General features: G+C 40.8%; 1 protein-coding gene across 2 annotated transcripts in view; it reads left to right on the plus strand.

Annotated features, from left to right (window-relative positions):
• Nucleotides 1–21,946, plus strand: part of TRERF1 (transcriptional regulating factor 1) — a 256,257-nt gene that overhangs the window by 214,770 nt on the left and 19,541 nt on the right. For both annotated transcript variants that reach the window (XM_073628438.1, XM_073628437.1), the window contains 2 exons: nt 8,111–8,287; nt 16,234–16,442. In XM_073628438.1, the coding sequence (XP_073484539.1) occupies nt 8,111–8,287; nt 16,234–16,442 (386 nt within the window). The remainder of the gene's footprint in view (nt 1–8,110; nt 8,288–16,233; nt 16,443–21,946) is intronic.

Raw genomic sequence — 21,946 nt, forward strand, 5'->3', positions numbered from 1 at the left:
CAAAAAGGTCCCATAGAAGATAAGATCTCCATTGTGACAGATAATTGAAAAAAACGTGCCAAACAAAGTTGTTCCAAAGATATTCAGTGATAGATATAGTGTGTAATGGTAGCGGTTCCCCCAGCCTCTCACCTCCCGGCTGAACGATCACAGCCTATTTAGCATGTAACAGATGAAAACACCGGCTTCCCAGTCTCCTTGTTACCAGAGGTCTCCAGAATGCTGCTTTCAGGTTCAGCTCAAAAGAAAGGAAAGGGCTCCATAGTGTAGCAAGTAATTTCAATATTTATTTCATCAATATTCCACTTACATAGAAAACTGGGTAACACAGAAAGCTCTCAGGCTGCTCTCAGCTCAACGATCCCGGCCGTGATCGGAGAGACAAGCTGCAGCCGAAAAGATCCGCCTCTCTCTTCCCTGACGCGTTGCGTGACTGTCACGTCACTTTCTCAAAGGGTATGAGGGAAGGCGGACACGGATCGTTCTTATGGGAGAGAGGTAACCATGACAACCCCTCTGCCACAAGCGTATCAGTATACCATACGGCGCTCCTTGTGCACAATATAAATAAATTACATGTTTTTTCTAACACAAATCTCTCATTCCTAAATAAGTTTCCATGCATAAAAAAGTTGGCTTATATAAAAAATAGTTGATTAAAAGATATTACAATGTGTATAAATAAACTAAATACATTATATGAAAAAATAGTAAGGGGAGGAATGGAAAATCTCCCTCTAATGGTCCATCATGAAATTGCAGATCAAGATGAGATAATATAGGCAATGAGGAGATAGAACCATCAAACTGATTAAAAACTTCAAAAATAAAAAATATATATTAAATATACAAGGGCCTGCAACAAATAAAATAATCTAGCTCTAAAATAACTCTAAAAAATCACAGACCTAGTTCAGCAATAAACACAGAAGGAATCATAATACATATTGTTAAAATAAATGGCCAAAGAAGGGATATTTGTAAAACAACACTTCTAATAATTAGAGATGAAACAATTAAGATCAAATTCAACATTATGACCCAGAGGCGTTAAAGTACGGAGCTCATGTATCCAACGGGATTCTGCCTGACTCAATTTTATCACTTTATTATCACCCCTCCAATGGGGTTTATATTTCTCGATTCCCCATACTTTTAGTGAGGAGGGGTCCCTATTATGATATTGATCGTAGTGTTTTGACAGGCTATGTTTCGGATAGCCTTTCTTTATATTTTGGGTATGTTCTCTCAATCTCTTCCATAATTCTCTTTTTGTTCGTCCTACATATTGGATCTGACAGGGACATTCCAGCAAATACACTACTCCCTCTGTTCGGCAAGATATAAATTCTTTGATTTGATATTCTTTATTAGTAACTGTTGATTTGAAGTTACATTTTTTCTTTTTTGCCTCATTTGTGTGTCTGCAGGTGTAGCAGGTCTTGCAGGGATAAAAGCCTTTCCCATCAAAGAAGGAAAATTTTCTCCGCGGGGGAGGGTCTAGTACATTTTTAGCAACCAAATCCCTCAATGTGGGAGCTCTCCGATACGTAAATCTCGGTTTCTCTGGTAATAACGTTCCCAGGTGCCTGTCTGCTTTCACTATATACCAATATTTTCTAAAGATTTTTTCTATTTGCTTATGTTGCAAACTGTAATCCATCACTAGTGGTACAGAGTTCATAGGGTCAATTTTTTTACTAGAATCCTCTATAAGTTTACTTCTATCCATAACCTCCACATCTTTAATTTTCTCCTTTATAAAATCAGGACCATATCCCTTTTGAATAAATCTTTGTCCGATAAATTCGGCTTGTTCAAGAAAAACCTCTTGTTTTGTACAGTTTCTTTTCAGCCTGGTGAACTGGCCCTTAGGTATATTGTTTAGCCAGGGAGCATGATGGCAACTATCTATTGGCAGATAGCTGTTTCTATCAACTTGTTTAAAAAATGTTTGGGTAATAAATCTTCCATCATCTTTTAAAATTTCCAAATCTAAAAATTGTATTTTTTCATCATTGATTTCCCATGATAAATTAATATTTTTATTATTTAAATTCAAGTTAAAACCAAAGTCCATCAAGCTTTCCTTGTCACCAGCCCAAATTACGATAATATCATCAATAAATCTTTTAAATAAAAGGAGTTGCTGGGGTCTGTTCTTATATACGGCTTCTTCCTCCCATTCCGCCATGTAAAGATTAGCTACACTGGGTGCATATTTGGCACCCATTGCAATTCCACAGATTTGTTTAAAAAAATCATTTTCATGCCAAAAATAATTGTGATCCAAACTATATTTTAAACACTCCAATAAAAACTTTCTTTGCACCGCTTTTAAATCACTGAATTTCTTCAAGGCCCATTTTGTTGCTTGTATTGCTTCTTCGTGATTGATTATGGTATAAAGCGATGTTACATCTGCTGTTGCCAGATAGACTGGTCTGTCCCCAAATGTGACAGTATCCAACAACTGGAGTAGATGTTTAGTATCTCTTAAGAAAGACTCAGTTTTTCTCACTAATGGTTGTAGGAACCAGTCAATGTACTCCCCGATTCTAGCTCCCACCGAATTTATACCGTTTACAATTGGTCTTCCTGGAGGTTTCTCTTTATTTTTATGAATCTTGGGGAGGATATATATAACTGGTGTGCGACATCCACGTAGCTGTAAATATTTTGCCTCTTTTTTATTTAATAGGCCTCTAGATTTTCCTCTTTCTACCAGATAGGTTAGATCATCTTTATACTGTACTATCGGGTTTCCCGGTAGTTTTAAATAAGTGGTGGTGTCACTCAGTTGTCTTTTTAATTCCTCCTGATAGTCCTTCTTCGATTGAATCACAATTGCTCCTCCTTTATCAGCCTGTCTAACCACAATATCCCTTCTTTCTTCTAATTTTTGAATACCGCTCTTGATATCCATGGGATCATTTATTTTCTTGATTTTTAGATCATGCAAATCTTTCAGGACCATTTTCCGAAACACTTCGATATTTCCCTCTGTTCCCAGTGGGGGGTTGAATAGGGATTTATTTTTCAGATCACTGTGTTTAATTTCACTTTCCACCATGTTGTTCCTTAATAGATTTTCTCCTGGTTTGCTCAACATATATTTCTTAATATGGAGGTTCCTGGCAAATTTATTGATATCTACATACGTATTAAATTTGTTTATGTTCTTTTTAGGTGCAAATTTTAAGCCTTTGTCTAGTACTTTAATTTCATCTCTCGTTAACTCTACCCCACTAATGTTGATTATCCCTTCTCCTATTGGTCTCATTTTCTTCTGTTTTTTTGCTCCTGCTCTGCATCCACGTTTGGTTTTTCGTTTCTTCCAGACAATTTTTCTGAGTCTCTCCGTGGAGATCTCTTTAGTTTCTTCTCTCGATCCCCCTCTCTCTGGTGTTCTTGATTCCTTTCTTCCCTCCTTGTATCCCTCCTCACTCCACGCTCTGGACTCCTCCTCGGAGATCTTCGTGATCCATACTCCGTCCGATGACGCCTGGGAGAGTCCCTGCGTCTCATCTCTAACGAAAAACCAAACGTGGATGCAGAGCAGGAGCAAAAAAACAGAAGAAAATGAGACCAATAGGAGAAGGGATAATCAACATTAGTGGGGTAGAGTTAACGAGAGATGAAATTAAAGTACTAGACAAAGGCTTAAAATTTGCACCTAAAAAGAACATAAACAAATTTAATACGTATGTAGATATCAATAAATTTGCCAGGAACCTCCATATTAAGAAATATATGTTGAGCAAACCAGGAGAAAATCTATTAAGGAACAACATGGTGGAAAGTGAAATTAAACACAGTGATCTGAAAAATAAATCCCTATTCAACCCCCCACTGGGAACAGAGGGAAATATCGAAGTGTTTCGGAAAATGGTCCTGAAAGATTTGCATGATCTAAAAATCAAGAAAATAAATGATCCCATGGATATCAAGAGCGGTATTCAAAAATTAGAAGAAAGAAGGGATATTGTGGTTAGACAGGCTGATAAAGGAGGAGCAATTGTGATTCAATCGAAGAAGGACTATCAGGAGGAATTAAAAAGACAACTGAGTGACACCACCACTTATTTAAAACTACCGGGAAACCCGATAGTACAGTATAAAGATGATCTAACCTATCTGGTAGAAAGAGGAAAATCTAGAGGCCTATTAAATAAAAAAGAGGCAAAATATTTACAGCTACGTGGATGTCGCACACCAGTTATATATATCCTCCCCAAGATTCATAAAAATAAAGAGAAACCTCCAGGAAGACCAATTGTAAACGGTATAAATTCGGTGGGAGCTAGAATCGGGGAGTACATTGACTGGTTCCTACAACCATTAGTGAGAAAAACTGAGTCTTTCTTAAGAGATACTAAACATCTACTCCAGTTGTTGGATACTGTCACATTTGGGGACAGACCAGTCTATCTGGCAACAGCAGATGTAACATCGCTTTATACCATAATCAATCACGAAGAAGCAATACAAGCAACAAAATGGGCCTTGAAGAAATTCAGTGATTTAAAAGCGGTGCAAAGAAAGTTTTTATTGGAGTGTTTAAAATATAGTTTGGATCACAATTATTTTTGGCATGAAAATGATTTTTTTAAACAAATCTGTGGAATTGCAATGGGTGCCAAATATGCACCCAGTGTAGCTAATCTTTACATGGCGGAATGGGAGGAAGAAGCCGTATATAAGAACAGACCCCAGCAACTCCTTTTATTTAAAAGATTTATTGATGATATTATCGTAATTTGGGCTGGTGACAAGGAAAGCTTGATGGACTTTGGTTTTAACTTGAATTTAAATAATAAAAATATTAATTTATCATGGGAAATCAATGATGAAAAAATACAATTTTTAGATTTGGAAATTTTAAAAGATGATGGAAGATTTATTACCCAAACATTTTTTAAACAAGTTGATAGAAACAGCTATCTGCCAATAGATAGTTGCCATCATGCTCCCTGGCTAAACAATATACCTAAGGGCCAGTTCACCAGGCTGAAAAGAAACTGTACAAAACAAGAGGTTTTTCTTGAACAAGCCGAATTTATCGGACAAAGATTTATTCAAAAGGGATATGGTCCTGATTTTATAAAGGAGAAAATTAAAGATGTGGAGGTTATGGATAGAAGTAAACTTATAGAGGATTCTAGTAAAAAAATTGACCCTATGAACTCTGTACCACTAGTGATGGATTACAGTTTGCAACATAAGCAAATAGAAAAAATCTTTAGAAAATATTGGTATATAGTGAAAGCAGACAGGCACCTGGGAACGTTATTACCAGAGAAACCGAGATTTACGTATCGGAGAGCTCCCACATTGAGGGATTTGGTTGCTAAAAATGTACTAGACCCTCCCCCGCGGAGAAAATTTTCCTTCTTTGATGGGAAAGGCTTTTATCCCTGCAAGACCTGCTACACCTGCAGACACACAAATGAGGCAAAAAAGAAAAAATGTAACTTCAAATCAACAGTTACTAATAAAGAATATCAAATCAAAGAATTTATATCTTGCCGAACAGAGGGAGTAGTGTATTTGCTGGAATGTCCCTGTCAGATCCAATATGTAGGACGAACAAAAAGAGAATTATGGAAGAGATTGAGAGAACATACCCAAAATATAAAGAAAGGCTATCCGAAACATAGCCTGTCAAAACACTACGATCAATATCATAATAGGGACCCCTCCTCACTAAAAGTATGGGGAATCGAGAAATATAAACCCCATTGGAGGGGTGATAATAAAGTGATAAAATTGAGTCAGGCAGAATCCCGTTGGATACATGAGCTCCGTACTTTAACGCCTCTGGGTCATAATGTTGAATTTGATCTTAATTGTTTCATCTCTAATTATTAGAAGTGTTGTTTTACAAATATCCCTTCTTTGGCCATTTATTTTAACAATATGTATTATGATTCCTTCTGTGTTTATTGCTGAACTAGGTCTGTGATTTTTTAGAGTTATTTTAGAGCTAGATTATTTTATTTGTTGCAGGCCCTTGTATATTTAATATATATTTTTTATTTTTGAAGTTTTTAATCAGTTTGATGGTTCTATCTCCTCATTGCCTATATTATCTCATCTTGATCTGCAATTTCATGATGGACCATTAGAGGGAGATTTTCCATTCCTCCCCTTACTATTTTTTCATATAATGTATTTAGTTTATTTATACACATTGTAATATCTTTTAATCAACTATTTTTTATATAAGCCAACTTTTTTATGCATGGAAACTTATTTAGGAATGAGAGATTTGTGTTAGAAAAAACATGTAATTTATTTATATTGTGCACAAGGAGCGCCATATGGTATACTGATACGCTTGTGGCAGAGGGGTTGTCATGGTTACCTCTCTCCCATAAGAACGATCCGTGTCCGCCTTCCCTCATACCCTTTGAGAAAGTGACGTGACAGTCACGCAACGCGTCAGGGAAGAGAGAGGCGGATCTTTTCGGCTGCAGCTTGTCTCTCCGATCACGGCCGGGATCGTTGAGCTGAGAGCAGCCTGAGAGCTTTCTGTGTTACCCAGTTTTCTATGTAAGTGGAATATTGATGAAATAAATATTGAAATTACTTGCTACACTATGGAGCCCTTTCCTTTCTTTTGAGCTGAACCTGAAAGCAGCATTCTGGAGACCTCTGGTAACAAGGAGACTGGGAAGCCGGTGTTTTCATCTGTTACATGCTAAATAGGCTGTGATCGTTCAGCCGGGAGGTGAGAGGCTGGGGGAACCGCTACCATTACACACTATATCTATCACTGAATATCTTTGGAACAACTTTGTTTGGCACGTTTTTTTCAATTATCTGTCACAATGGAGATCTTATCTTCTATGGGACCTTTTTGAGACTGTTTATTTATATTTATTATCTTCTCTAAGTAATATTCATTCATCTACACTCTGTGTGATCACAATCTGTTGCAATATTTTTTACTTGCTACTTTATTGATTGATTAGTTTCCTTTTTTTGGATGGGACGTTTTGGAGATTGCTCTATTTAAATTTATTGCTTTCTGCAGTATTATTCATGTACACCCTGTTACATCACTTATGTTGCAATTTATGGTTTACTTTTTCATTAGACACTTTTAGTCACTTTTATTTTTAGTTTTGGTATTATCAGATCGTGATTTTTTATTCTGTGAAAACCACACATATTGTTTCACTAGTCATTTTTCACCTATCACTTATTTATTTTTTGATTGCTGCACTAATTATCACAATTGCAGATAGTTTATAAGGATATGTTTTAATTTAGATTTATTTATTTGAGTAGTGGTTTGAAGATTTTTTTAAGCTGTGGAGTTTGTGGTTCTATATATATTTATATATTTTTTCAATATTTATTACTGTTTATTCATTTCAATGGACCTTTAATTTATTTATATACATTTGTATGGGCTATTTATAAACAGCGACCCAGTATTCCCATTCTGTGGAGTCTTTGTTTTTAGTCATTTCATTTTTTGATGCAATACTGGCTTTTCTGTGACCTTTGATTGCACAAATTAGTGGAAGATCAAGCAATAGACATTATCGATACCTGGAGATCTGGTTATATTACCTCTTGGTATGGTTTGGTGGTTTTACATATTTTAATTAGCGCCGCAGATTTACCCCCCCTTTTTTTAGCAATTGTCTTTAGGTGTGTGAACACTATTATTTGTGGCTGCTATCTTTTTCCTATTTTTTCCTATTTTTTGACGTTGTTGAAGGCATTTTATATATTTTTATTGTTGGCTTTTTATTAGTTTTATTATTTAATTATTTTGGTGTGCGCACAAGTACCTATTACCATAGTCTTCTGAATGGTGCCCATGCTGAGCAAGCAACCTCATGTGTTCGGTAAGCAGCAGGGCAGCCCTTGGCAGAAGACCAGGAAGCTAACAGTAATCACTGTAGCAGTGGTACCTACTACAGTGATTTCCAAATTTCAGGGGAATCCCACAGGTATGCCTCATACATATTTACAGTGGTACAAGCTGGACCAATGTAACTATGTAAAAATTGCCCTACCTAAACTTCAGCTTTAAGACTCTCCTTATTATCACTAATTAAGTAGGGAATTGAGATTTCATTTTGTTTCCTAGACAAGCGTGGATGATGTTGATGATGAAGAACTTGAAAACAGAAAACATGAAGAAAATTCTGAGCAAGTGCAGAAATCCCCAGATCCCCTCCACCCAGCAGAGGTGGACAATTCAGTGGCTGAAAACATTGGCCCTCCTGCTGTTTCATTTGTGTGTGAAATGGGAAACTGTGGAGCTGTAAGTACATCACTGCACTTATTGAGCTTTCTTCTTTGGATCAAAGGGTAATGGTTCCCATGGTTTGGATATTTTATACAGACACATCCCAGAAGGCTCTTCCAGGATCAGTTCTATATACTGTACATCTAGCAGGAGACACAGAATCAGACTTAGAATACACAGGAAGTATAATGAGACTTGATATCTCCTAGCTGCCTGGGGAACTTCTGTGTTGGTATTTTGCTTTGTGTCTTTTAAAGTTCTTTGCATTAGAAGCAAGGAAGCATTAAAAACCCCTGTAGTATATCAATGTGCTTTTACTAAACAAATGCTGCACATACAAACCATTTACAATTATAGGAATATAATACAAGACCTACAGATATACATACAGCATATGCTACCTACTTCCTAGCGAATAAGCATGAATAGTGGTCTGCATACAATAGGAATACACTAAAAAGTTACTTAGCTTAGGTTATGGTGGCTTTGCAATCTCCGTAGGCAATCAGGACTCCAAGCTCTACTGTACTAGCGATTGCAGGAAATCGGACGATAACATCATAGTTTCTTCTGGCACAGACCTTTATTGTTATGTCATTGTAGAGTCCTCCTGTCAGCTTAAGCTGCTGTTCCTTTTATTTGAAATGTTTAGGTAGACAATCCCACATGTGAGTATTCTTTCTCACTACTTCCTTTACCATGGTCTTCTATAAGTCTTCTAGAATTTCCTGGTAGATGTCTGTGCTGACTTTGGACTTGATAAAACACATTGTACCAACACCAGCAGATGACATGGCTCTCCAAATCATCACTTACTGTGGAAAATGTTGCATTTGATTTGGGAATCAAGGTCCCAGAACCGCACCTAAAATTGCACAGGACCATTTTCAAAGACAGACTGCGGCTGTCCCAGACATGTGCAAGTCAGTCCGGTTCATGTTTTATGCGAATTGGATGTGTTTCGAAATGCATCCAATTCGCATATACTGTATGTGAACCGAGCCTAATAGTTTTACATAACGAAGCAAAATCCACACACATAGGACACCCAACATTATAGGTGATTTATTCTTTCAAAGCAAATACTGCTTTGTGCACCATTCCTGACTAGTAACCCAGTGTTTCCCTCTCTCACTCAGCAAATATGACACCAAGTGCTGAGGGAGAAGGGTGGGGAGTGGGGCAAACAAGGATGCTGTGCAGGCACCTGACATCCTCCTCATCAGCCGATGATGTCATAGGTTGTTAGGACACTGGTGGCTGGAAGGTTATAATGGTGCACAATGAAAACCTGTGGCTTTGTGTAACTAAAAGAGAGGCTTGATAAACTCGCTGGCTTATGTAACATTTTTTGTCAATTCTTAGGCATTTTGCTAAGGCACCCTTGAAGAAACCTGAAGGCACCCTGGTTGAAAAAGGCTGGTCTAAACAGAATACAATGGAAGCATTTACTAACATTTCCAATGTCCCTGTGGATCCCCTGTGGATTTTATAAGTCTGCACCTAACAAATAAATGAAGGGTCTATCATTTTTATCATAGGTATAATTTACACCTATGATAAAAACGATAGAGACAGAATATCAACCAAAAATCCAGAAAAAACACATAAAACAAATGTTATAAATAAGTATTTGATCTCCTACCAACCAACAATAATTCTGGCTCCCACAGACTGGCTACAGTATATGCTCCATGTGGTACACAGATTAGTCCTGTCAATTTAAGAAGGTGCGCCTAACGACAACTTGTTATGTGTATAAAAGACACTGGTCCACAGAATCTTTTTCTCCATTCAAACCTCGCCATTATGGGCAAGACCAAAGAGCTGTCAAAGGAGGTCAGGGACAAGATTGAAAACCTGCACAAGTTCGAATGGCTACAAGACCATCAGCAAGAATCTTGGCGAGAAGGAGACAACTGTTGGAGCGATTATTCGCCCTCGCTCTGGAGCTCCATGCAAGATTTCGCTTCATGGAGTAAGGATGATCATAAGAAAAGTGAGGGATCAGCCCAGAACTACATGGGAGGAACTTGTGAATGATCTCAAGGCAGTTGGGACCAAAGTCACCAAACAAACCATTGGTAACACAATACGCTGCCATGGATTGAAATCCTGCAGCGCCAGCAAGGTCCCCCTCCTCATCAAGGCACATGTACAGGCCCGTCTGAAGTTTGGCAATGAACATCTAAATGATTCAGAGAAGGATTGGGAGAAAGTGCTGTGGTCAGATGAAACCAAAATTGAGCTCTTTGGCATTACCTCGACTTTCTGTGTTTGGAGAAAGAAAAATGCTGACTCTAACCCTAAGAACACCATCCCTACAGTCAAGCGCGGAGGTGGAAGCATGATGCCTTGGGGCTGTTTCTCTGCTAAAGGTACAGGTCGACTTTGCCACATTGAGCGGCCAATGGACGGGGCCATGTATTGTAAAATCTTGGATGAGAACCTTCTTCCCTCAGCCATAACACTGAAGAAAGGTCGTGGATGGGTCTTCCAGCATGACAATGACCCAAAATATAAAGCAAAGGCAACAAAGGAGTGGCTGAAGAAGAAGCACATTAAGGTTATGAAGTGGCCTATCCAGTCTCCGGACCTTAATCCTATAGAATATTTATGGAGAGAACTGAAACTTTGAGTTGCCAAGCAACAGCCAAGAAACCTTAAGAATTTAGAGAAGATCTGAAAAGAAGAGTGGACTAAAATCCCTCCTGAGATGTGTGCAAACCTGGTAACCAACTACAAGAAACGTCTTACCTCTTTGCTTGCCAACAAGGGTTTCTCCACCAAGTCATGTTTTGCTTGGGGATCAAATACTTATTTTACTCCCTAAACAGCAACTCAATTTATAACATTTGTATCATGTGTTTTTTTCTGGATTTCTTGTTGATATTCTGTCTCTATCATTTAAAATACACCTATGATAAAAATGATAGACCCTTCATTTCTTTGTAAGTGGGCAAACTTAAAAAATATACAGTATATAGATATGCACGCTCCCTCAAAACTTGCACCATCTCTGGCATTGTGCTGTGTGATAAAACTGCACATTTTAGAGTGGCCTTTTATTGTGGCCAAGCTAAGGCACACCTGTGCAATAATCATGCTGTCTAATCAGCATCTTGATATGCCACACCTGTGAAGTTGATGGATTATCTCGGCAAAGGTGAAGTGCTCACTAACACCGATTTAGACAAATTTGTGAACAATATTTGAGAGAAATAGGCCTTTTGTGTACATAGAAAAAGTCGTAGATGTTTGAGTTCAGCTCATGATAAATAGGGGCAATCACAAAAGTGTTGTGTTTATAATTTTGCTCAGTGTATGTATATATATATATATATATATATATATATATATAAAATCAAATGCAACACAGTTGGCAGCATTGAATAGTTAAAAAGAAGTCTGGCCCTTCTAGGGATTCAGGAACAGATAATAAGCTATCCATACACAGCTCTAGTTTTAGCCAGTTAGTGTTGAATTAGCCAAAATTTGAGCCGTGGGTTACCCTATTGGCCCCATCCAGCTCAATAAAAGTTGATTTAGAAATCGAAGATGCCAAGTGGAAAACTGCATCCTACCAGATGTAGTCACTGTTCTCCTATTCAGACAGCCGTGGGTGCTGCGGCTGTCTAAATACAGTAGGTGGCAGAGCAGATTCCTCCATGCACACTGTTTAGCATGGATGGAGAAGTCTGTTTATTATCTCTCATTCAGCATTCGGGCTGAACGACAGAAATCGAATAGTGTATGGCTCGCCTAACAAATGTATAACATATGCTGTATTTTATTCCAGCGTGTTATTTTCTAATTTATTGACCAGTATACTTGCACAGTATGGTACACCTACCTCCTACCTTACTGTCCTCCAGTGATGGTGGGTCCAGAATCCTGTCATTCCTTCATCCGGGTCAGCAATGGTACAGGCCTCCTTTTATATTAGAGTGTCCACTCACTTAATTGAAGTTTTGTACGATTTTCTGTAGTCAATGGGGGTTGATTTACTAAAGGCAAATAGACTGTGCACTTTACAAGTGCAGTTGCTCCAGAGCTTCGTAAATACAGCGGAAGCTCTGCTGACTTCCCTCATCCAATCATGTGCAAGCAAAAATTTTTTTATTTTTTATTTTTTTTTCCCTTGCACATGATTGGATATTCTTTGCAAAGTGAAGCTTTACCTTATTTACTAAGCTCTGGAGCAACTGCACTTGCAGAGTGCACAATCTATTTGCCTTTGGTAAATCAACCCCAATATATGTAAGACTCACAAAGTGCCCCTGGGCAGGACTGCAGCCTTTGCCAGTTATTCTTTGCTGTGCTTCCTCCGCTCCTGAACACCGTTCACACTGAACGCGGGTTTGAAATCATCGTGCCAGTTCAGCTGAACTCGCACGATTTTAAACCTGCATTTCAGTGCGAGTTCTGGGGAGATTTGAAAGACATCTGTGCGGGTTCATGCACAGATGTTTATTGTAATCACCCCCGAAGTCGCCAAACGTAATACAGGAACTACCGATTGGGACAGTGCCGTTGCCTACAATAGACTGCAATTTGACATTTCAAATTGCACTGATGTGAACGGGGGTGAAAGGGATAGATTAAAGGTGTGGCTACTTTCTCTCTGAATGACCAAGCCTTTCTGTGATTTGAATAGGATGGTTTTGTAGTGTATAATTGGTGTCTGAAGAGACACACCCATGGGCGGAGCAGGTAAAACCTATCCTTCAGAATCACCAGGTTCAGGTGCTCGTGGTCCAGAACCCCAGAGAATTTCCCACTTAAGAGAGGTTTGCACAGGGGATGGAAAGATGAAAAACAGAAACCTGTAACCATGTATAATGTATATATTTTTAATTTTTATAGACCAGAGAAGCATGCCATTATATTGCTAGATTTTGGACTTTAACTGGAGAATTCCTTTAACCACTTCAGCCCCGGAAGGATTTACCCCCTTCCTGACCAAGCCCTTTCTTGCGACACGGCACTGCGTCGCTTTAACTAACAATTGCGCGGTTGCGCGACGCTATACCCAAACAAAATTGACGTCCTTTTTTTCCCACAAATAGAGCTTTCTTTTAGTGGTACTTGATCACCTCTGTGGTTTTTATTTTTTGTGCTATAAAAAAAAAAAGGAGCGATAATTTTGAAAAAAAAAAAGCAATATTTTTTACTTTTTGCTATAATAAATATCCCCAAAAAAATTCTTCCACAGTTTAGGCCAATGTGTATTCTTCTACATATTTTTGGTAAGAAAAAAAAAATTGCAATAAGCGTATATTGATTGGTTTGCGCAAAAGTTACTGCGTTCACAAAATAGGGGATAGATTTATGGCATTTTTATTAATAATTTTTTTTTTTTATTAGTAATGGCGGTGATCTGCGATTTTTATCGTGACTGCGACATTGGATGCATTGGACACTTTTGAGACTATTTTGGGACCCTTGGCATTTATACAGCGATCAGTGCTATAAAAATGCACTGTGTAAATATCACTGGCAGGGAAGGGGTTCAACTAGGGATGCACCGAAATTTCGGCCGCTGAAACATATAGGCCGAAAATGGCCTTTTCGGCAAAACGGCGCCGGAAATGGGGTGGGGCCTGGGCAGGGCCCCGCCCCTGGTGCCTCCCAGTACGGGGGTGTAGTTCTGGAACGTCCCCGTCCAGCCCCAGTCCTCTCCTCCCCTCCCTCCCTCCTCGACGAGGCGGCTGAAAGCAAAACAGTGCTCTAACTATGGAGGAAGGCTGTCAGCCCACCGCATTAAGGAGCAGCTTGTCGGTATGATCAGCGGGAGGAGCATTATCAGTGTGCAGCACCGCGGGTGTTAAGAGTGCAGGACTTGTTTGACATGCTGTTGGTGAAGTGAGCGGGATCACTGTTTCTAACAGCATGTCAAACAACAAGTCCTGCACTCTTAACCCCCACGGTGCTGCACACTGATAATGCTCCTCCCGCTGATCATACCGATAAGCTGCTCCTCAATGCGGTGTGCTGACAGCTTTCCTCTATAGATAGAGCACTGTTCTTGACTTTGCCTTGCTAACACTGCCCTGTCCTGATCCTGTCTGACATACTAAGGCAGGCTGCATGATGGGCACTGGTAGGCTGCTGGGCACTGGCAGGCTGCATTTAAAGGAACCTGGTGAGGCTGCATTGATCTGCTGTACCACGTCTGCAGTCTCTGGCCATCTCCTGTACCACGTCTGCAGTCTCTGACCATCTCCTGTATTATGTCTGCAGCCTCTGACCATCTCCTGTTATACGTCTGCAGTCTCTGACCATCTCCTGTAGTGTGTCTGCAGTCTCTGACCATCTCCTGTACCATGTCTGCAGTCTCTGACCATCTCCTGTACTATGTCTGCAGTCTCTGACCATCTCCTGTATTATGTCTGCAGTCTCTGACCATCTCCTGTACCATGTCTGAAGTCTCTGACCATCTCCTGTACTATGTCTGCAGTCTCTGACCATCTCCTGTACTATGTCTGCAGTCTCTGACCATCTCCTGTACTATGTCTGCAGTCTCTGACCATCTCCTGTACCATGTCTGCTGTCTCTGACCGTCTCCTGTACTATGTCTGCAGTCTCTGACCATCTCCTGTTGTATGTCTGCAGTCTCTGATCACCTCCTGTATCATGTCTGCAGTCTCTGACCATCTCCTGTATTATGTCTGCAGTCTCTGACCATCTCCTGTTGTATGTCTGCATTCTTTGATCATCTCCTGTATCATGTCTGCAGTCTCTGACCATCTCCTGTACTATGTCTGCAGTCTCTGACCATCTCCTGTACCATGCCTGCAGTCTCTGACCATCTCCTGTACCATGTCTGCAGTCTCTGACCATCTCCTGTACTATGTCTGCAGTCTCTGACCATTTCCTGTTGTATGTCTGCAGTCTCTGATCATCTCCTGTATCATGTCTGCAGTCTCTGACCATCTACTGTACCATGTCCTCAGTCTCTGACCATCTCCTGTATTATGTCTGCAGTCTCTGACCATCTCCTGTACCATGTCTGCAGTCTCTGACCATCTCCTGTACCATGTCTGCAGTCTCTGACCATCTCCTGTACTATGTCTGCAGTCTCTGACCATTTCCTTTTGTATGTCTGCAGTCTCTGACCATCTCCTGTACCATGTCTGCAGGCTCTGACCATCTACTGTACCATGTCCTCAGTCTCTGACCATCTCCTGTATTATGTCTGCAGTCTCTGACCATCTCCTGTACCATGTCTGCAGGCTCTGACCATCTCCTGTACCATGTCTGCAGGCTCTGACCATCTACTGTACCATGTCCTCAGTCTCTGACCATCTCCTGTATTATGTCTGCAGTCTCTGACCATCTCCTGTACCATGTCTGCAGTCTCTGACCATCTCCTGTACCATGTCCCCAGTCTCTGACCATCTCCTGTATAAAAATATTTTTTAAAAACAGTAATTTTCGGTATCGGTCATTTTCGGTATCAGTTTTGGTTTTCGGCTTAGTATATTTTTCATTTTCGGTATCGGTTTCGGCACCAAAAAACCCATTCGGTGCACCCCTAAGTTAAACACTAGGGGGCGATCAAGTGGTTAACTGTGTTCCCTCAGCATCTTCTAACTGTAGGGGGGATGGGTTCACTTGAACATTACAGAGATCACTGCTCCTGATCACTGGGAGCAGTAGATCCCTATCATGTTACTAGACAGAACAGAAAATGCCTTGTTTAAATGGCATCTCCCTGTTCTGTGTCTCCGTGCCACGATCCCACGGGCACGATCCTACAGCACGCACCCGCTAGCCATGGATGACGCAGCGATGAACAGGTACGTTGCTTTGCACACCCATGCCAATTTGCCAACGTATATCGGCGTGAGCCAGTCGGCAAGTGGTTAACTTGCGTAGACAAAGAATTACTTTGTTATTTGGAGTAAAACAGTATCACGCAATGTGGATTTAACTCTGATTATTTGTGTTGTTTGCAGACGTTCTGCTCCAAGCAAGCATTGAACGGTCACGCTCGTATTCATGCAGGGACGAGTGTTCACAGCAAAGTGTTTTCAGCGGCTGGCGCAAGCAGACAGAAGTCCGGCACACAGACTGGATACTGTTCTGTGAAGAGCTCCCCGGCACACAGCACCACCAGCGGAGAAACCGACACCACGTCTGTGTTCCCCTGTAAAATCTGCAGCAAGTAAGGAAGAGTCTTATAATGATATTTCCATTCCTTAAAGGATGTATGCCAAAAGGGAAGTCTGGTAACTACACTCAGGTGCGCTACTATTGTCAAAATGATCAGACCGAGGGAACTCCCTTAGCCTGCATATGTGTATGTGTTATACCTTAGAACAACAGTGATAATAAGTAACAAATAAATATTAAATATTGTGCCTTCAGTGAAATAATATGTGAATGGTTATAATGTGGCAAAACGTCCCCTGAGGAAATAAATGGTTGAAGGAAGGCAAATCAAAAAAGTCCTGCAACAGAAATATATGCTTTCTGGGATAAGATAATCCTTTTTCTGCGAACCGGGATCTTGTGATAAATTGAAAAAGGCGGCCGCTTACCAGATCCGTGGGACCCCTGTTACGGGGGTCTTTCGGGCTCAAATGTGTCAATTCCCGCAGGCAGGAACAGCTGATGAAATTCTCTTATTCAATCATCCATCCGCTTAAGATCCTCCACTGGCATCGGGGTAGTGGTGTGATGGGGTCCCATAGGCTGGAACGGCTGATCGGGTGGAACAGCTGATCTGGTGACTCAGACTCGCTCCTTCACAAGCGCTGTTGGTTCTATGTAGTTAGACGGACTTCAGTTGTATCACTTGCCATATTACAAAAGCAGGAAAATCTCCATAGCGTAATAAATAAAAACTTCTTTATTAAAACAAAACCATGGCCGGCATCAGGGTTTTAGCAGAAAATCAAAAAAAGGGAAACTTCTAGAGGTGCTGCTGCGTTGAAGCTAGTCATCTGCTGTGTGGTGATGTCAGGTTTGGTAGCTCCGCCCTACGCTGCGTTTCTCCGTAAGAGGCATCGGCTGGGAAACGAGCCTCCTTTTTTGATTTTCTGCTAAAACCCTGATGCCGGCCATGGTTTTGTTTTAATAAAGAAGTTTTTATTTATTATGCTATGGAGATTTTCCTGCTTTTGTAATCCACATATGGCAAGTGATACAACTGAAGTCCGTCTGGCTATATAGAACCAACAGCGCCTGTGAAGGAGCGAGTCTGAGTCACCAGATCAGCTGTTCCACCCGATCAGCTGTTCCAGCCTATGGGACCCCATCACACCGCTACCCCGATGCCAGTGGAGGATCTTAAGCGGATGGATGATTGAATAAGAGAATTTCATCAGCTGTTCCTGCCTGCGGGAATTGACACATTTGAGCCCAAAAGACCCCCCATAACAGGGGTCCCACGGATCTGGTAAGCGGCCGTCTTTTTCAATTTATCACAAGATCCCGGTTCGCAGAAAAAGGATTATCTTATCCCAGAAAGCATATATTTCTGTTGCAGGACTTTTTTGATTTGCCTTCCTTCAACCATTTATTTCCTCAGGGGACGTTTTGCCACATTATAACCATTCACATATTATTTCACAGAAGGCACAATATTTAATATTTATTTGTTACTTATTATCAGGTATAACACATACACATATGCAGGCTAAGGGAGTTCCCTCGGTCTGATCATTTTGACAATAGTAGCGCACCTGAGTGTAGTTACCATATTGATAAAACTGAAAATTCCGGTTTTGTAAGGTTGCAGCACTATCAGTCATTTGCCTTAAGTTTACTCACTGGATAATTTATTATTTTATTCAAAAATTTTACTTTGGGAGTGTAGAATTATGTGGAAATACTTTGTTGCTTAACTCATATCACTTTATAAATAAGATAGAAGTCGGGGTTAGCATGGATTTCTTGCAATATAAAAGGGAAGTCTGCATTTAACCACTTTAAGATCAGGCCTTTTTCTGACATTTGTTGTTTAACCACCTCAATACAGGGCACTTACACCCCCTTCCTGCCCAAGCCATTTTTCAGTTTTCAGCGCTGTCGCACTTTGAATGACAATTGCACGGTCATGTTACACTGCACCTTAATTAAATTTTTATCATTTTTTTACCCACAAATAGAGCTTTCTTTTGGTGGTATTTGATCACCTCTGCGGTTTTTATTTATTGCGCTATAAACAAAAGAAGAGCGACAATTTTGAAAAAACACAATATTTTTTACTTTTTGCTATAATAAATATCCAATTTTTTTTTTTTTTTTAACAAATTTTTTCCTCAGTTTAGGCCGATACGTATTCTTCTACATATTTTTGGTAAAAAAAAATTGCGATAAGCGTATATTGATTTGTTTGCGCAAAAGTTATAGCGTCTACAAAATAGGGGATAGATTTATAGCATTTTTATTATTTATTTATTTTTTACTAGTAATGGCGGCGATCAGCAATTTTTATTGTGACTACGATATTGCGGCGGACACATCGGACACTTTTGACACATTTTTGGGACCATTCACATTTATATAGCGATCAATGCTATAAAATTGCATTGATTACTGTGTAAATGTGACTGGCAGGGAAGGGGTTAACACTAGGGGGCGCTCGAGGGTTTAATGTATGACCTAAGGAGGTGATTCTAACTGTGGGGGGAGGGGACTGACTGGGGGAGGTGACCGATCGCTGTCCCTATGTACAAGGGACACGCCATCGGTCTCCTCTCCTCTCTGACAGGACGTGGATCTGTGTTTACATGCACCGATCCACGCTCCTGCTCTGTTACCCGGCAATCGCGGGTGCCCGGCGGACATCGCGGCCGCCGGGCACGCGCACCGGGTCCCGAGTGACGCGCGCGCCCCCTAGTGGCTCGGGAGGGCGAGGACGTCATATGACGTCCTCCCAGAACAACAGAAGCCTCGTCCAGCCGTCATATGACGGTGGGCGGTGGCTTAGCGGTTAAAAATAAAAATCAGTATTTTTTGCTAGAAAATTACATAGCACCCCCATACATCACATATATATGTTTTTTTAGCAGAGACCCTAGAGAACAAAATGGCGGTCGTTGCAATCTTTTATGTCACACAGTTTTGTTTGAAAAAAATACTTTTTAATGAATTAAAAAAAAAAAACACAGTAAAGTTAGCCCAATTTTTTGTATAATGTGAAAGATGTTACACCGAGTAAATAAATACCTAACATGTCATGCTTTAAAATTGCGCACGCTCGTGGAATGATGACAAACTATGGTACTTAAAAATCTCAGTAGGTGATGCTTTAACATTTTTTACAGGTTACCTGCTTTTACATACTGAATTTAGCAGCAGTTATCAGTAGTTGAGGTTAGAAGAGTTTTTTAAAGATAACCTTAGGAGACCCTCCCAAATGTCCACAATGCAGGAACAACATATAAATTATTAACTATTTCAGCCATTCTGCGAGAGAAGAGAGAGCAGTGTGCTTTAACTATGGATTCTCTCTCTCTCTACCTGTCTCTTTCTGACAGTCTCTCTCTCTCTCTCTCTCTGCCTATCTCTCTCTCTCTCTGCCTGTCTCTCTCTGCCTGTCTCTCTCTCTCTCTCTGCCTGTCTCTCTCTCTCTCTCTCTCTCTCTCTCTCTCTGCTTCTCTCTCTCTGCCTGTCTCTCTCTCTCTCTCTGCCTGTCTCTCTCTCTCTCTCTCTCTCTCTCTCTCTCTCTCTCTCTCTCTCTCTCTCTCTCTCTCTCAATCTGCTTCTCTCTCTCTCTCTCTCTCTCTCTCTCTCTCTCTCTCTCTCTCTCTCTCTCTCTCTCTCTCTCTCCCTTTATTCAATTCAATTCAAATAAGCTTTATTGGCAGGACCACATACATGTTAGCATTGCCAAGGCAGTTGAGTTTCTATAAGAAAAAGGAGGGGGATGAGGGGGTAATGGGTAATATAGAGGGGAATGGGCATAAGTCTATGTAAAGGATTTCATGTCCCTCTCAGTTTGTGACACGCTGTCACATATTGGGCAGCTATTTTTACCGTTGGCTCCTCTTTCCCCAGTAGAAATTGGAGTTTCCTCTTCTCTTCTATAGAATTGAAGTCTGAGATGAGTGGAGAGTCTCTGGAAGTGAGTGTCCCTCACTGATGAGTACTTTGGGCAATGTAGCAGGAAGTGGTCCTCATCCTCCAGGACCCCCTGCTCACATTGCTGGCACAGTCTATTCTCCCTGGGCTTGTAGCTCTGTCTGTGCCGTCCTAATTAGATTTCCAGGCTGTGGGCGCTCAGTCTGTACAGGCTAAGGATCTGTCTGTCTTTGGGGTCTTGTAGCGCCTTCAGGTATGGGGCCAGTTTGTAGTCTCTCTGCAATGACTGGTAAACATTTTGTTTTTTGGAGTTTGTTAGCTCATTTCTCCATTCTCCAACATGTTTTTCTTTGGAGCCATTCATTATGTTTTTTATCTGAGATTTTGTCAGGCCGCATTGTTGAGAGTTTGGGATAGACAAGGTGTTGATGAGTTGTTGCAGGCCACACGGCTTGGACTGGTCCTTACTGTTCAGTAAGGCTTTATGGTGGTATGATTTGGAACTGCTGTTTTGTAGGTGGTCCCAGTATGATAGCGCCCTCTTCTGTACTGCGAGAAGTAAGGGAAATCTGCCCAATTCAGACCGGCAAGCACTGTTGGAGGTGCTCTGATGGACTTGAAGGAGGTGCTTGCAGAATTCCAGATATAATTTTTCTGTTGGGCTGGGGTCCCATTTGGATTGGTCTGGGTAGGTGACAGGACCCCAAACTGCACTGCCATAAAGAAGAATTGGGGTGATGACACTATGAAATATTCTGAGCCAGACTCTCACTGGTGGTTTTAGGTGGTACAGCTGTCTCCTGATGGCATAGAAGGCTCTGCATGCCTTGTCTTTTAGTGCTTCTATGGCTGGCTTGAAACTTCCTGATTTGTTCATTTCTAGGCCGAGGTATGTGTAGCTGTTAGTTTCATCAACAGTGCAGTTGTTTAATGTAAAGGAAGGGCTCTTTGTTTATTTTGTATTTTTCTCTTGGAACACCATGATTTTTGTTTTGCTTGAGTTGATTGGTAGTGCCCATGTGGCACTGTATTTCTCCAGCACTTCCAGGCTGTCTTGTAGGCCTTTCTCTGTTGGTGACAGAACTAGGAGGTCATCCGCATACAGCAGGAACTTCACCTCAGTGTCATGTAGAGTCAGTCCTGGTGCTGGGGAGGATTCTAGAGCTGCAGCCAGTTAATTGATGTAGATGTTGAAAAGGGTTGGACTTAGGCTGCAGCCCTGTCTGACTCCTCGGGCTTGCCGGAAGTGTTCAGTTCTTTTCCCATTCACCGTTACGCTGCAGCTGTTCTCAATGTATGAACTCTTGATAACATCATATGTTTTCCCTCCTATTCTACTCTCCAATAGTTTGAGGAACAGGTCTGGGTGCCAAACAGAGTGAAATGCTCTCTTAAAGTCCACAAAGCAGGCGAATATCTTTCCATGTTTTGTATTGTGGACATGGTTCTTGATGAGGCTGTGCAGGGTGTAGATGTGGTCTGTAGTGCAATCGTTTGGCATGAACCCTGCCTGACTTCTGCTGAGGACATTGTGTTGTGTCAGGAAGTTGAGGATCCGTTTATTGAGGATATTGTTGAATAGTTTCCCTAGTGTGCTGCTGACACATATCCCCCTGTAGTTGGCTGGATCATGCTGGT

Source organism: Aquarana catesbeiana, linkage group LG04 (assembly GCF_042186555.1).
Source record: "Aquarana catesbeiana isolate 2022-GZ linkage group LG04, ASM4218655v1, whole genome shotgun sequence".
Taxonomy (NCBI): Eukaryota; Metazoa; Chordata; class Amphibia; order Anura; family Ranidae; genus Aquarana; species Aquarana catesbeiana.